The 12,832-nt window shown below is 40.9% G+C and overlaps 1 protein-coding gene across 1 annotated transcript in view; it reads left to right on the forward strand.

Moving 5' to 3' along the window:
• DNAH6 (dynein axonemal heavy chain 6) overlaps window positions 1-12,832 on the forward strand; it is a 371,264-nt gene that overhangs the window by 94,059 nt on the left and 264,373 nt on the right. The window contains exon 22 of the mRNA XM_075861785.1: window positions 1,158-1,338. Coding sequence (XP_075717900.1) covers window positions 1,158-1,338 — 181 coding nt within the window. The remainder of the gene's footprint in view (window positions 1-1,157; window positions 1,339-12,832) is intronic.

Consider the following 12,832-nt stretch of genomic DNA (forward strand, 5'->3'; position numbering starts at 1 on the left):
ACAGACTGTTTTCAGGAGAAAACAGCTGCGTCGTTTCAGACGTAAAAGCTCCTCCTCGCATTATGCGAGGCGTCTTTGACGCTCGTAAATCTTGAGCTGCTCTTCATTGACTTCAATGAAGAACGGCTCAAATTACGTTACAAAGAAGTGTCCTGCACTTCTTTGCCGAGGCAGTCAATTTACGCGTCATCGTTTGACAGCTGTCAAACGACGACACGTAAATGACAGGTTGTCTGCACAGTACGTTGGCAAACCCATTCAAATGAATGGGCAGATGTTTGCCGACGTATTGTAGCCGTATTTTCAGACGTAAAACTAGGCATAATACGCCTCGTTTACGTCTGAAAATAGGTCGTGTGAACCCAGCCTAAATGGGTCTGAACTGCAATACTTCACTCAAACTGTGGCACTGTTTTTGGAAGAAAGCAGTCATGCTTTTCTAATCCTGGATAACCCTCTAGATAAAGCAGGATAGCAACAGTATACATTATATACGCTGATAATGTTCTGTATTCAGATCCACTGTCACTTCCGGGTCCCTCGAGGTGGGGTTGAATTGCATCACTTTCTGGAGACTGTATTATTCTAAAAAATGTTCTCTGTCAAATGATTCCCATTCCTTTCAGCTGCAATAAACTACACACAACTTGCTGTACTGTCTATACAGATAATACAGTAAGAGAGTGTGTATCTATATTATATGCGCCCCAGGGAAGTTTTGTTCAAATAAATTATTACAATAATTTTAAAACATTTTAATAAAATAATAACCCATTATTTATTGTATACAAACTTAAATTTAATAAATGGAACTTAAATTGAAAGCATTCCCTTTAAACAAAATAAATCTAGCGTGTAAGATGTTATTGCTTCTTATCAAATTGGGCATTTTATTTTTATTTAATTAACAAAATGTGGCGTTTACAGAAATAGTTTGGCTACAGTATATTCATTTGCTGCTGTGATTTCAAATGACTATTTCTTCTCATTATTTCTCTCACTTCTTCATGTCTTTTTACCTTTTAACTTATGTCTTTCTACACATAAGCATCAGTCTGGAAAATAATCATTTAATTTTTGGATGAATACATTCTTTTTTACATGGAATAATGAAATATCTGTTTGTGTGTCCTCTGTTCTCGTAATGTTGGTTTTAGGATGAGTGGCTGACTTGTCAAAGAAACTGGCTGTATTTGGAAAGTATTTTTAGTGCTCCTGATATTCCAAGGCAGCTGCCAGCAGAAGCCAAGATGTTTTTACAAGTGGACAAATCCTGGAAGGAGATCATGAGAAAAGTAAACCGTTTACCTAATGCCCTTAGAGCAGCCACTCAACCTGGTATGGATTTTTTCCCCTTTTTCTAGTGTGTATGGAAATGCTTTTAGTTTTCCAACGTCTTAATTTCTATATTTAACACCTTCCTGCCCTTCCCCCGAATTACTGTACTATTAGGGCACATTCACACGTGGCAGAATTGCTGTGGAATTCCGCTGCGGACAGTACGCAGTAGAATTCTCCAGCGGCCGTTTTTTACATTTGTTTCAATACATTTTTAGGAAAGTTACTCTTTCTGAAAACGACGCTGCGGACCAAAGGCTGCGGTGCAGAATTTTCAGTCCGCAGCATGCACTGTCTGTTGCAGGGGAAGAAGCGAAATTTCACTGCGTATTTCAGCCTTTGCATTGCAAAAACTGAAATCTGTGGCAAGTCCGCTGTCTTTTCTGCAACGTCTGAATTACCTGTCAAATATGCAAATGTTGGTGCAGATTCGTTGCGTAATTGCCCCAAATCTGCACCAACATTTGCAGCGGAAAAACGCCGCCACGTCTGAACGTGCCCTTACGGTGCAGTGATGGTCAGTGGTCAGGAGCTGTGCATGCACCATCACTTGCAGGTGTTGGCATGTATTGTATTCGGGATCGAAGATAACTTCCCTAGATACTATGGCTCTCCCTGTCAGCCTATCAGCGCCCTGGGTGTCGAAGGGTTACTATGGCACACGGGTCCCTCACAAACGCCACCAGGTCTGCCATAGTTATGTGCCTATTTGGCCATTCCAAAGCATTTTACAAGCGATCAAATGAATGCAGCTTCAAGTCCACTAGTGGGACTAATAAAAAGGTTAAATAAAGTGTAAAAAAAAAATTGTCCAAAATTTGACACAAAAATAATCTTATTCAGTAAAAATAGTAAACTATAAAAAACATTTAAATATAAGGTATCGCTGCAATTGAAATGACCTCACCTGTAAAACAAAGATGCACATAATTTATAAATTTATGCCGCACAGCGAATGTCATAAAAAAAGTGCAAAAAACGATGGCGGATTTACTTTTTTTCATTCCTCCCCCAAAACAATTGTAATAAAAGTCAATCAATACGTTTTATGCATATAAAACATCATTCTATATAAAAAGTTCTATGCACTGCAAAATAGTGCCAATAAAAACTAGAACTCGCCCCATAAAAAAAGAATCCCTCATTGGCTACATGGATGGAGAATTAAAAAAAATTATGGCTCCCAGAATGCGGCAGCACTAAAAATGTTTTTTTTTTTCAGAATTTTTTTTAGTACTAAGACATAAATAATATACTTATTTGGTATTACCGCAATGGTAACGACCCGTAGAATAAAGTTAGAACTTTACTTTTATCAAATGGCACATGGGGTATAATAAAAAAAAACAATGCAGTGACAATTTCTGCTTCCCAAAAAATGAATAAACGTTAAACAATAAATTATATGTTCTCCAAAATGGTGCCATTAAAAAATACAACTCTTCCAGCAATAAACGAGCCCTCATACAGCTACATCAATGGGTAAATTAAATAGATTAAAAAACAATAAAAATTGCTGCTTTTTGTAGGCCCAAAAAAGGAAACATGTCCTTAGGGGTTATACATGTCTAAGCAATGTTCACATGCAGCTGATTAGCAGTTGCAAAATTTACCCTAAGGCCTGCTTCACTCGACCATGGTCGGTCCGTGAGATATGACCCGTATGTTGGCCGTATTTCCCACACCGAACACAGTTCAGGGAGCCGGACTCTCAGCATCATAGTTTTCCATGATGCTGTGAGTCACTGCCTCTCCATTAACTGTGTTCGGTCCGGGAAATACCACTGACATACGGTCCCTACGTCACAGACCGAACACGGCTGTGTGAAGCAGGCCTAAGGGTATATTCACACAGTGTGGTCTTCCAGCGGTTTTTCCACACGTCTGAAAACCTCACTGAAAAAACGCATGTGTTTTTACCACGAGTTGCCATGGTTTCCGTGCTAACTGGAAAACCGTGCAAATCACTGTAAAAAAGAATACTTTTTTCAGTGCGTTTTTAGGCCGCGCGGCAAAAAGATGCAGCACAACCACACCATATGAATACACCCTAAAATCGGCAGGTAATGTATAGTGAAATCTATCTGAACTAGGTTTAACAAAATCTAATACACATGCAGAAGATTTTTAAAAATCCACAGCAAAATATGCACGTAACACATTCAGATTTTACTGCAAATTTTAGGCCACCTAGCCTTACAAGAGCAGTATTAGGGTATGTGCACACGATAACGTCAATTACGGCTGAAATTACGGAGTTGTTTTCAGGAGAAAACAGCTCCTGAATTTCAGACGTAATTGCTCGTACTCGCGTTTTGCGAGGCGTCAATGAAAAACGGCTCAAATTACGTCCCAAGAAGTGTCCTGCACTTCTTTGACGACGCTGTTATTTTACGCGCCGTCTTTTGACTGCGACGCGTAAAATTACAGGTCGTCGGCACAGTACTACGGCAAACCCTTTTAAATGAATGGGCAGATGTTTGCCGACGTATTTGAGCTGTGTTTTCAGGCGTAATTCGAGGCGTAAAACGCCTAGTTTATGCCTGAAAATAGGTCGTGTGAACCCAGCCTTAGTGTTATACATAGTAATATTGTATTAGCTAACTCACGACAACGTTCCATCAAGTTAAACTGCATAGAGACCTTCGTTATTTGTCTAGAGGAAGGCAAAATATTACCCACTGGGTAATTGTGTCACGTTGGGTACGTGGACCCACTGGACTGTACCGCCTTGACGGTATGGCAGCTGGCCAACAGGTCACAGTCTATAGTTCATATAGTGTACCTGTGGTAGCACAGGCAGTAGCAAGACAGGCTCGGCTGGAAGTAGGCAGCGGGCAGGCTCCAGGCGTGGTGTAGCAGGACAGGTGTGGTATACAGCACAGCACGACTTCAGCTCAGCACGGTACTTGACCAGGATAGCACAGGATACAGGTTACAGGTAGCAGGAACGGGAAACACTGGGAACTGGAAAACACTTAGTAGACCATTTGCTTAGACAGACTAGGGTAATGACAACAAGGCTCAGGCAAGGTAGAAAGGGACTGGGCACCTCTTATAGTCCAGGGGCTCATGGGCTAATTTTGACTCATTTCAGGTGTGCGTGCTGGCCCTTTGAGAGCCGGCACGAGCATGCGCGCACCCTACGGGACCCGGCCGGGAGAAGCGGAAGTGAGCGTTGGTGTCTCCTGAGGAGGAGATGGGGACCAGCACTCACAGTTCCATGGCTGCGGGCGTCAGGAGGTGAGTGAGCCTGACAGCCCGCGGCCATGGGCATGACAAGTTGTGACAACTTTTATCTCACAGTGATGAAGGATAAGTGGGTATGCTCCATCGATAAAAATCCAATGGTCACAAATCAGACAATAGACACATATGACACAAATTCATTGAGGTCAATGGTTAATGGATTAAAAAAACTGAAACAAAGTCGAGTTATGATAAAGTTTTTTAAACTAGTTTAGAGTTTTGTAGCTTTGTAATAGAATCCTTATTTGTTTGCATTGTTTTCAATTCTGTAAGTGCAGTAAGCAATGTGAACTCCATTTTTTTTTCTGGGTGCCATAGCTACGTCCAGAGTCATGTATCTGTTTCTACAGCAATTGTGTTTCATTTATATTTCTTTTTGTAGAAAAAGCAGAATTTTTTTTTGAAGCGTTACCAAACATGACCAAATACTTATATAGCAAAATACAGATTACTAATCTTAAATCCCAATTAATCCAGGCAGTAAAAAATTATACCAAAGACAGCATACATAATAGGCTGTTTTAAAACATAGGTGGCCCGAGTGCAAAGGTTTCACAAGTGGGCCCCGTTCATATGGACTTTGCCAACTTTCTACATAAAGTATATCATCCACTTTGGGTGGTTTCGGGGTTAGTCAAAGTTTTCCTATCATACCCTTGGTGGTCTAGAATGGCATAGCAGTTAATAGCTAACATCTCTGATGGTCTAAGGAATAAAAGGGGTATTGATATACATTATACATGGTGGCTATAGGATAATATCTAATACCCCTGGAGGTCTATGGTGCTTTAATGGTTAACACTTAACCATTTATTGTTTTTATATTATTATATAATATTACATTATTTAGGACTGTGCAGGTGTTAGTGGTGGTCTCGAACAGGTAAGTGTACCTTATATTTATTTAATAAATATGTCCAGAATTCATATAAAGGTAGTCGCTCTGTTTATTACCTTCACACCTCCATAGTAATAACATGATAAAAGTCTGTCTTTCTGCAGCCACCACTAGAGCTCCCTGCATAACGATTTTACGGCTTTCATTCAACTCAATAATAAATTCATAAGCAGTGGCAAAAAGAATTTCGGCATTTAATTAGATTTTGTTTTCCTGAACTACTCAGAGGGGGGTTCAAGGCAGGAATGCCCCTCATGGCTAGTGACCCCCTTTGTGCCCCCACACAGGGATAGTATCTCCTTTTATTCCCCCAAACATAATAAATAAAACTCATACTCACCTAACCCCGTTCCCGCAATGAGCAGAATGGCTGAGGCCTCTTCTGCTCTCCTGTTCTATCAATTGTCCAGGCTGCATGATGTGGTGGCTTAATCACTCAGTTTACGCTGGGCCGCTGATGTCCGATGCAGGCTGTGCCATAGAGTGACCTTCATGCACCTCCTGCGCTGGGCCGCTTACGTCCGGCGCGTCTGTTAGGCTGCACGACTAAAGCGGTCGGTTGCCTATGAGAGAGAGTGGCCATTGTTTGTGACTATATTCATGCCGTGAAAATGGACTGTTTGAAGTATGGTTAAAATGGCCCTTGGCTAAAGATGCACAGTTGTAGGAAGGTTAGCATCTCTGGGTACCATCTTGAAAAAAAAAACTACCATGTGTAACATATAAAAAAAAATGCTATTTGATTGAATACAATGTGTTTGTACAATGCGTTGTACAATGCGTTCCCTGCGTTTATGGTGGTGTTTTTTTTATCTAGTGTCAATTTGTACATGTGTTTTTCCTGGTGTTCTCCAAGTCTTATATAGAAGCCTATAGAAGAAAGTCAGAAAAAGCACATACCTAGAGCATGCTGCACTTTGAAAACAAAAAAAGGCGTGTGTGTGTATATATATATATATATATACAGTGAAGGAAATAAGTATTTGATCCCTTGCTGATTTTGTAAGTTTGCCCACTGTCAAAGACATGAACAGTCTAGAATTTTTAGGCTAGGTTAATTTTACCAGTGAGAGATAGATTATATAAAAATAAAAAATAAAAAAATCACATTGTCAAAATTATATATATTTATTTGCATTGTGCACAGAGAAATAAGTATTTGATCCCTTTGGCAAACAAGACTTAATACTTGGTGGCAAAACCCTTGTTGGCAAGCATAGCAGTCAGAAGTTTTTTTGTAGTTGATGATGAGGTTTGCACACATGTTAGATGGAATTTTGGCCCACTCCTCTTTGCAGATCATCTGTAAATAATTAAGATTTCGAGGCTGTCGCTTGGCAACTTGGATCTTCAGCTCCCTCCATAAGTTTTCGATGGGATTAAGGTCTGGAGACTGGCTAGGCCACTCCATGACCTTAATGTGCTTCTTTTTGAGCCACTCATAGGATGCCTTGGCTGTATGTTTCGGGTTATTGTCGTGCTGGAAGACCCAGCCACAAGCCATTTTTAATGTCCTGGTGGAGGGAAGGAGGTTGTCACTCAGGATTTGACGGTACATGGCTCCATCCATTCTCCCATTGATGCGGTGAAGTAGTCCTGTGCCCTTAGCAGAGAAACACCCCCAAAACATAATGTTTCCACCTCCATGCTTGACAGTGGGGACGGTGTTCTTTGGGTCATAGGCAGCATTTCTCTTCCTCCAAACACGGCGAGTTGAGTTAATGCCAAAGAGCTCAATTTTAGTCTCATCTGACCACAGCACCTTCTCCCAATCACTCTCAGAATCAACCAGATGTTCATTTGCAAACTTCAGACGGGCCTGTACATGTGCCTTCTTGAGCAGGGGGACCTTGCGGGCACTGCAGGATTTTAATCCATTACGGCGTAATGTGTTACCAATGGTTTTCTTGGTGACTGTGGTCCCAGCTGCCTTACGATCATTAACAAGTTCCCCCCGTGTAGTTTTCGGCTGAGCTCTCACCTTCCTCAGGATCAAGGATACCCCACGAGGTGAGATTTTGCATGGAGCCCCAGATCGATGTCGATTGACAGTCATTTTGTATGTCTTCCATTTTCTTACTATTGCACCAACAGTTGTCTCCTTCTCACCCAGCGTCTTACTTATGGTTTTGTAGCCCATTCCAGCCTTGTGAAGGTCTATGATCTTGTCCCTGACATCCTTAGAAAGCTCTTTGGTCTTGCCCATGTTGTAGAGGTTAGAGTCAGACTGATTAATTGAGTCTTTTATACAGGTGACCATTTAAGACAGCTGTCTTTAATGCAGGCACCAAGTTGATTTGGAGCGTGTAACTGGTCTGGAGGAGGCTGATGCTCTTAATGGTTGGCAGGGGATCAAATACTTATTTCTCTGTGCACAATGCAAATAAATATATATAATTTTGACAATGTGATTTTATTTTTATTTTTTTATACAATCTATCTCTCACTGGTAAAATTAACCTAGCCTAAAAATTCGAGACTGTTCATGTCTATGACAGTGGGCAAACTTACAAAATCAGCAAGGGATCAAATACTTATTTCCTTCACTGTATATATATGCCTTCTTACATTTTATTAACATCTAAAGTAACATCTGGTCACAGCGTTTTTAGGCAAAAAGAAAGTGGCCAAAAAAAAAAAGCCACGTAAAATGCCACGGGGTTTGCCAGAGCAGCTGTCTGTTCTGGCTCATAGAGGGGTGTAGCCTCTTTGAGACAACATTTTTTTTTAACAATCCAACTGCCAATAGAGCAATCCTGAAAACCCAGTTATGAATTTGCTTCTTCATATTCACATGATGTATTTGCAGTTCTGATTCAGTAGTTGAATGAGAACTGCAGTAGAAGCTCTTTCCCTTCTGAACAGGGCTCAGAAGAGAAAGAGCGCCATTTGGCTTTTGGAGCTCAAATTTAGAAGGAATAAAACCGTGAAAACGCCCAATAAGTGACTCAATTTAGGAAACTACACCCCTTAGGGCATGCCCAGATGTGGCGGATTTCTGTTGCAGATTCTGTTGCGGCTCTGCCCAAAATGGGCATTAAATTGATGCGGACTAGCCATTGCGTATTGAGGTGAAAGTACTTCCCTTCTCTCTATCAGTGCAGGATAAAGAGAAGGGACAGCACTTTCCCTAGTGAAAGTAAAAGAATTTCATACTTACTGGCCGTTGTCTTGGTGACGCGTCCCTCTTTCGGCATCCAGCCCGACCTCCCTGGATAAAAAGCTGTGGAAGGCAATGGAGAAAGGGATCCGCTGCGGATTTCCGCTGCGGAGTGTCCGCAGCGGAATTCCAGAGCAATTCCGCCACGTCTGGCCATGCCCTTAAGGAATTCATCTAGGGGTGTAGTGAGCATTTTGACCCCACAGGTGTTTCATATATTTTATTAGGATTGGGCAGTGAAAATAAAAAAATTTAACATGTAAGCTGGGCAGAGTACATCAGGTGGTATAATAATGGGGTAAAATAATCCATAGATGTGTGTTAAGCTGTGAAGGTCCTTCCTTATCCCCCTTTTGGTCCACACTCCGCACCTTTGCAGTTTGGGGAATTTTGCTGGGAAGTGTTGTCCTGGTATAATACGGGCGCCCTCTCTCGCTTCCAGTAGATATGTTTGAGTCTTACCCTTCCTGGTTCCCTAATTTTAGGGCCTTCATAAATCGCCTCTTGAAACAGACTAAATGTTCCCCACGGGCCTGCACAACTGCATATTTTTTATTTCCTAACTTATTGGAGCCTTAACTCATTTATTTTTTCATAGATGTAGTGGCATGAGGGCTGTTTTTCTGCAGGACGACCTGTAGTTATTATTGGTACTGTTTTGGGGTGCATGCGACTATTTGATCACTTTTTATCCTATTTTTTGGGAGGCAAGGTGACCAAAAACCAGCAATTCTGGCATAGGTTTTTATGTTGTTTTTTTTTTTTTACCGCCATTCACCATGCGTTATAAATTTACATGTTAACTTTATTCTGCGGGCCAGTACGATTCCGGCGATACCAAATTTATAGCACTTGTTTTATATTTTACAACTTTTGCACAATAAAATAACTTTTGTAAAAATTAATTTTTTCTGTCGCCATGTTGTGAGAGCCATAACTTTTTACGCTTTTTGTAGTAATAAGGAAACAAGGGGAGGAATCCTCCAGCTCACCTGACACAATAATAAGTGTCGCTGTCAGCGCCCGGATCCTTCGTGTCGGCACACGATACAGGAACAGAGGTAACAAGGAAGTTGAATCCAGCGCTTGGGTGGAGATAAAATGGAACGGTTTTCCAAGTTTAATAGTTTTTCGTTAAAAGTCCAATAAGGGATGATCCTGGTGTGTGGACAATGGGGGAATATGATCCTTTTGAGCCTACGCGTTTCGGACGATAGCAACGTCCTTAGACTTGGCTGTAGTGTCTACAGCCAAGTCTAAGGACGTTGCTATCGTCCGAAACGCGTAGGCTCAAAAGGATCATATTCCCCCATTGTCCACACACCAGGATCATACCTTATTGGACTTTTAACGAAAAACTATTAAACTTGGAAAACCGTTCCATTTTATCTCCACCCAAGCGCTGGATTCAACTTCCTTGTTACCTCTGTTTACACTTTTTGTTTACACTTTTATTTAGTCCCACTAGGGGACTAGAAGGTCCAACTTTTAGATTATTTTTCTAATACATTGCACTACCTATGTAGTGCAATGTATTAGATCTGTAAGCCATTCGCTGACAGCAAGCCGATTAGTCTAATCGGCTCCCGTCATGGCAGAGCAGGAGGCCAATGTTAGGCCTACTGTTGCCATAGCAGCAGTCTACAGCCTTGCTATAGCATTTCAGGGCTGCCGATCTGCTACCAAACACAAAGATGCAGCGATCGCTTTTTTGGATGTCAGCTGTTACATATAGCTGACATCCACCGCTGATGACGCCGGCTCAGCTCCTGTCGGGGCCTAAAAGTCTTTCATACTAGGCATACCAGGAGGCCAGTGTTAGGCCTCCGGTTGCCTTTGCAGCCACCGGCACCCCGGCAATTTCATTTCCGGGGTGCCGATGAGCTGCAAACACCTTAAATGCAGCGAACGCTTTTGACGGATGCATTTATGGGGTTAATGGCGGGGATCGGAGCAAACTTTGGTCCTCGCTATTACCCCAGGGTGACCGTTATAACATGCAGCCGACACCCGGGCATCTCAATTCCTGCTGCGGAAAGTGAACTCAATCCGCACCATTTTCTGTAGTAAAAAATGCAGGAAATGGTGCGGGTTTTATCGCAGAAGAATGTCTGCTAGTTTTAGCGGAAATGCTGCAGCAATTTTGTTATGTGTGGACAAGCAATTGCAGTTAACTGCTTACAGGTAATATATCTGTCCTGTGATAGCGCGGGTACTGCCACTGTACCCACGCGATCAGCGGCAGGAGCACGGCTGTTATACACAGCCTGGCTTCTGCTGCAACTGCCGGAATCGAAGCGCGCTCCGATTCCGGAAGTTTAACCCATTAAATGCCGCTGTCAATAGTGACAGCGACATCTAATGTGTTTGACACCCTATCGGCGCCCCTACAAACAAATCGCGGGTCGCCGTCGGGTTTCCATGGCAGACGGGGGCCTAACAAGGACCTCTAGGTCTGCCTTCAGCAAATGCCTGTTAGGCGATGCCGGAGTCATGACCTAATAGATTGCCTGTCAGTTTTACACTGACAGGCAATAATGCTTTGGTATACTAAGTATACCAAAGCATTATATATGTGATCGGCAGATCGCATAGTGAAGTCCCCTGGTGGGACTAAAAAAAAATTTAAATCAGTTAAATAAAGTTTGTGAAAAAAAAACCAAAAAAACATTACAGTCAAAATCAAATAAAACAACTTTTTTTGCCCAAAAAGTGGTTTTATTTAGTAAAAGTGTCAAAACAAATCACACATACACATATATGGTATCGTATGGTATCATATCGGTATCATATGGTATCATATCGTAATGATTTGAACACATAAATTAAACCGCCGGATGAGCGGCGTCCGGAAAAAACGCAAAAAACCGGCAAAATTTTCTCTTTCCTCCATTCCCCCCATAAAAAATTAAATAAAAGTTAATCTATAAGTCCTATGTACCCCAAAATAGTACTAATGAAAACTACACCTTGGCCCGCAAAAATCAAGCCCACATACGGCCACATAAATAAAAAAATTACGTCTCTTGGAATGCGGCGATGCAAAAACAAGTAATTTTTTTCTAAAAGGGTTTTTATTGTGCAAACGTAGGAAAACATATAAAACCTTTACATATTTGGTATCCCCGTAATCATGCCAACCCATAGAATAAAGTTAACATGTTATTTACGCTGCATAGTAAACGGCGTAAATTTTTAACGTGAAAATTAATGCTGAAATAGCTGCTTATTTTCAATTCTCTCCTAAAATAAAGTTAATAAAAGTTAATCAATATATTATAAGAATCTAAAAATGGTACAATTACAAAATACAACTCGTCCCGCAAAAAACATGCCCTTATACGGCTATGTCAACGGAATAAAAAAAAAGTTACGACTCTTGGAATGCGACCGTGAAAAAACAAACAATAAAACTTGGTCATTAACCCCTTCAGGACTGAGCCTGTTTTGGCCTTCAGGACGAAGCCGATTTTTCAAATCGGACATGTGTCACTTTATGTGCTAATAACTCCGGAATGCTTTTGCCTATCCAAGTGATTCTGAGATTGTTTTCTCGTGACATATTGTACTTTATGTTAGTGAAAAAATTTGGTCGATGAATTCAATATTTATTTGTAAAAAATACCAAGATTTAGAGAAAATTAGTACAAATTTGCATTTTTCTAAATTTAAATGCATCTACTTGTAAAACAGATAGTAATACCACACAAAATAGTTACTAGTTTATATTTCCCATATGTCTACTTTATATGCATCGTTTTTTGAACATTCTTTTATTTTTCTAGGACGTTACAAGGCTTAGAACTTTAGCAGCAATTTCTCATATTTTCAAGAAAATTTCAAAAGCCTATTTTTTCAGGGACCAGTTCAGTTCTGAAGTGGCTTTCAAAAATTAATTTGTAATACATTTTTTCTGTACCACAGAAGTTTTTACCCAAGAAATGCAACTCAATATTTATTGCCTAGATTCTGCAGTTTTTAGAAATATCCCACATGTGGTCCTAGTGCGGTAATGGACTGAAACACAGGCCTCAGAAGCAAAGGAGCACCTAGTGGATTTTGGTGCCTCCTTTTTTTAGAATATATTTTCGGCACCATGTCAGGTTTGAATAGGTCTTGTGGTACCAAAACAGTAAAGACCCCCCAAAAGTGACCCCATTTTGGAAACTATACCCCTCAAGGAATTT

The sequence above is a fragment of the Rhinoderma darwinii genome, chromosome 1, assembly GCF_050947455.1.
Source record: "Rhinoderma darwinii isolate aRhiDar2 chromosome 1, aRhiDar2.hap1, whole genome shotgun sequence".
Classification (NCBI taxonomy): Eukaryota; Metazoa; Chordata; class Amphibia; order Anura; family Rhinodermatidae; genus Rhinoderma; species Rhinoderma darwinii.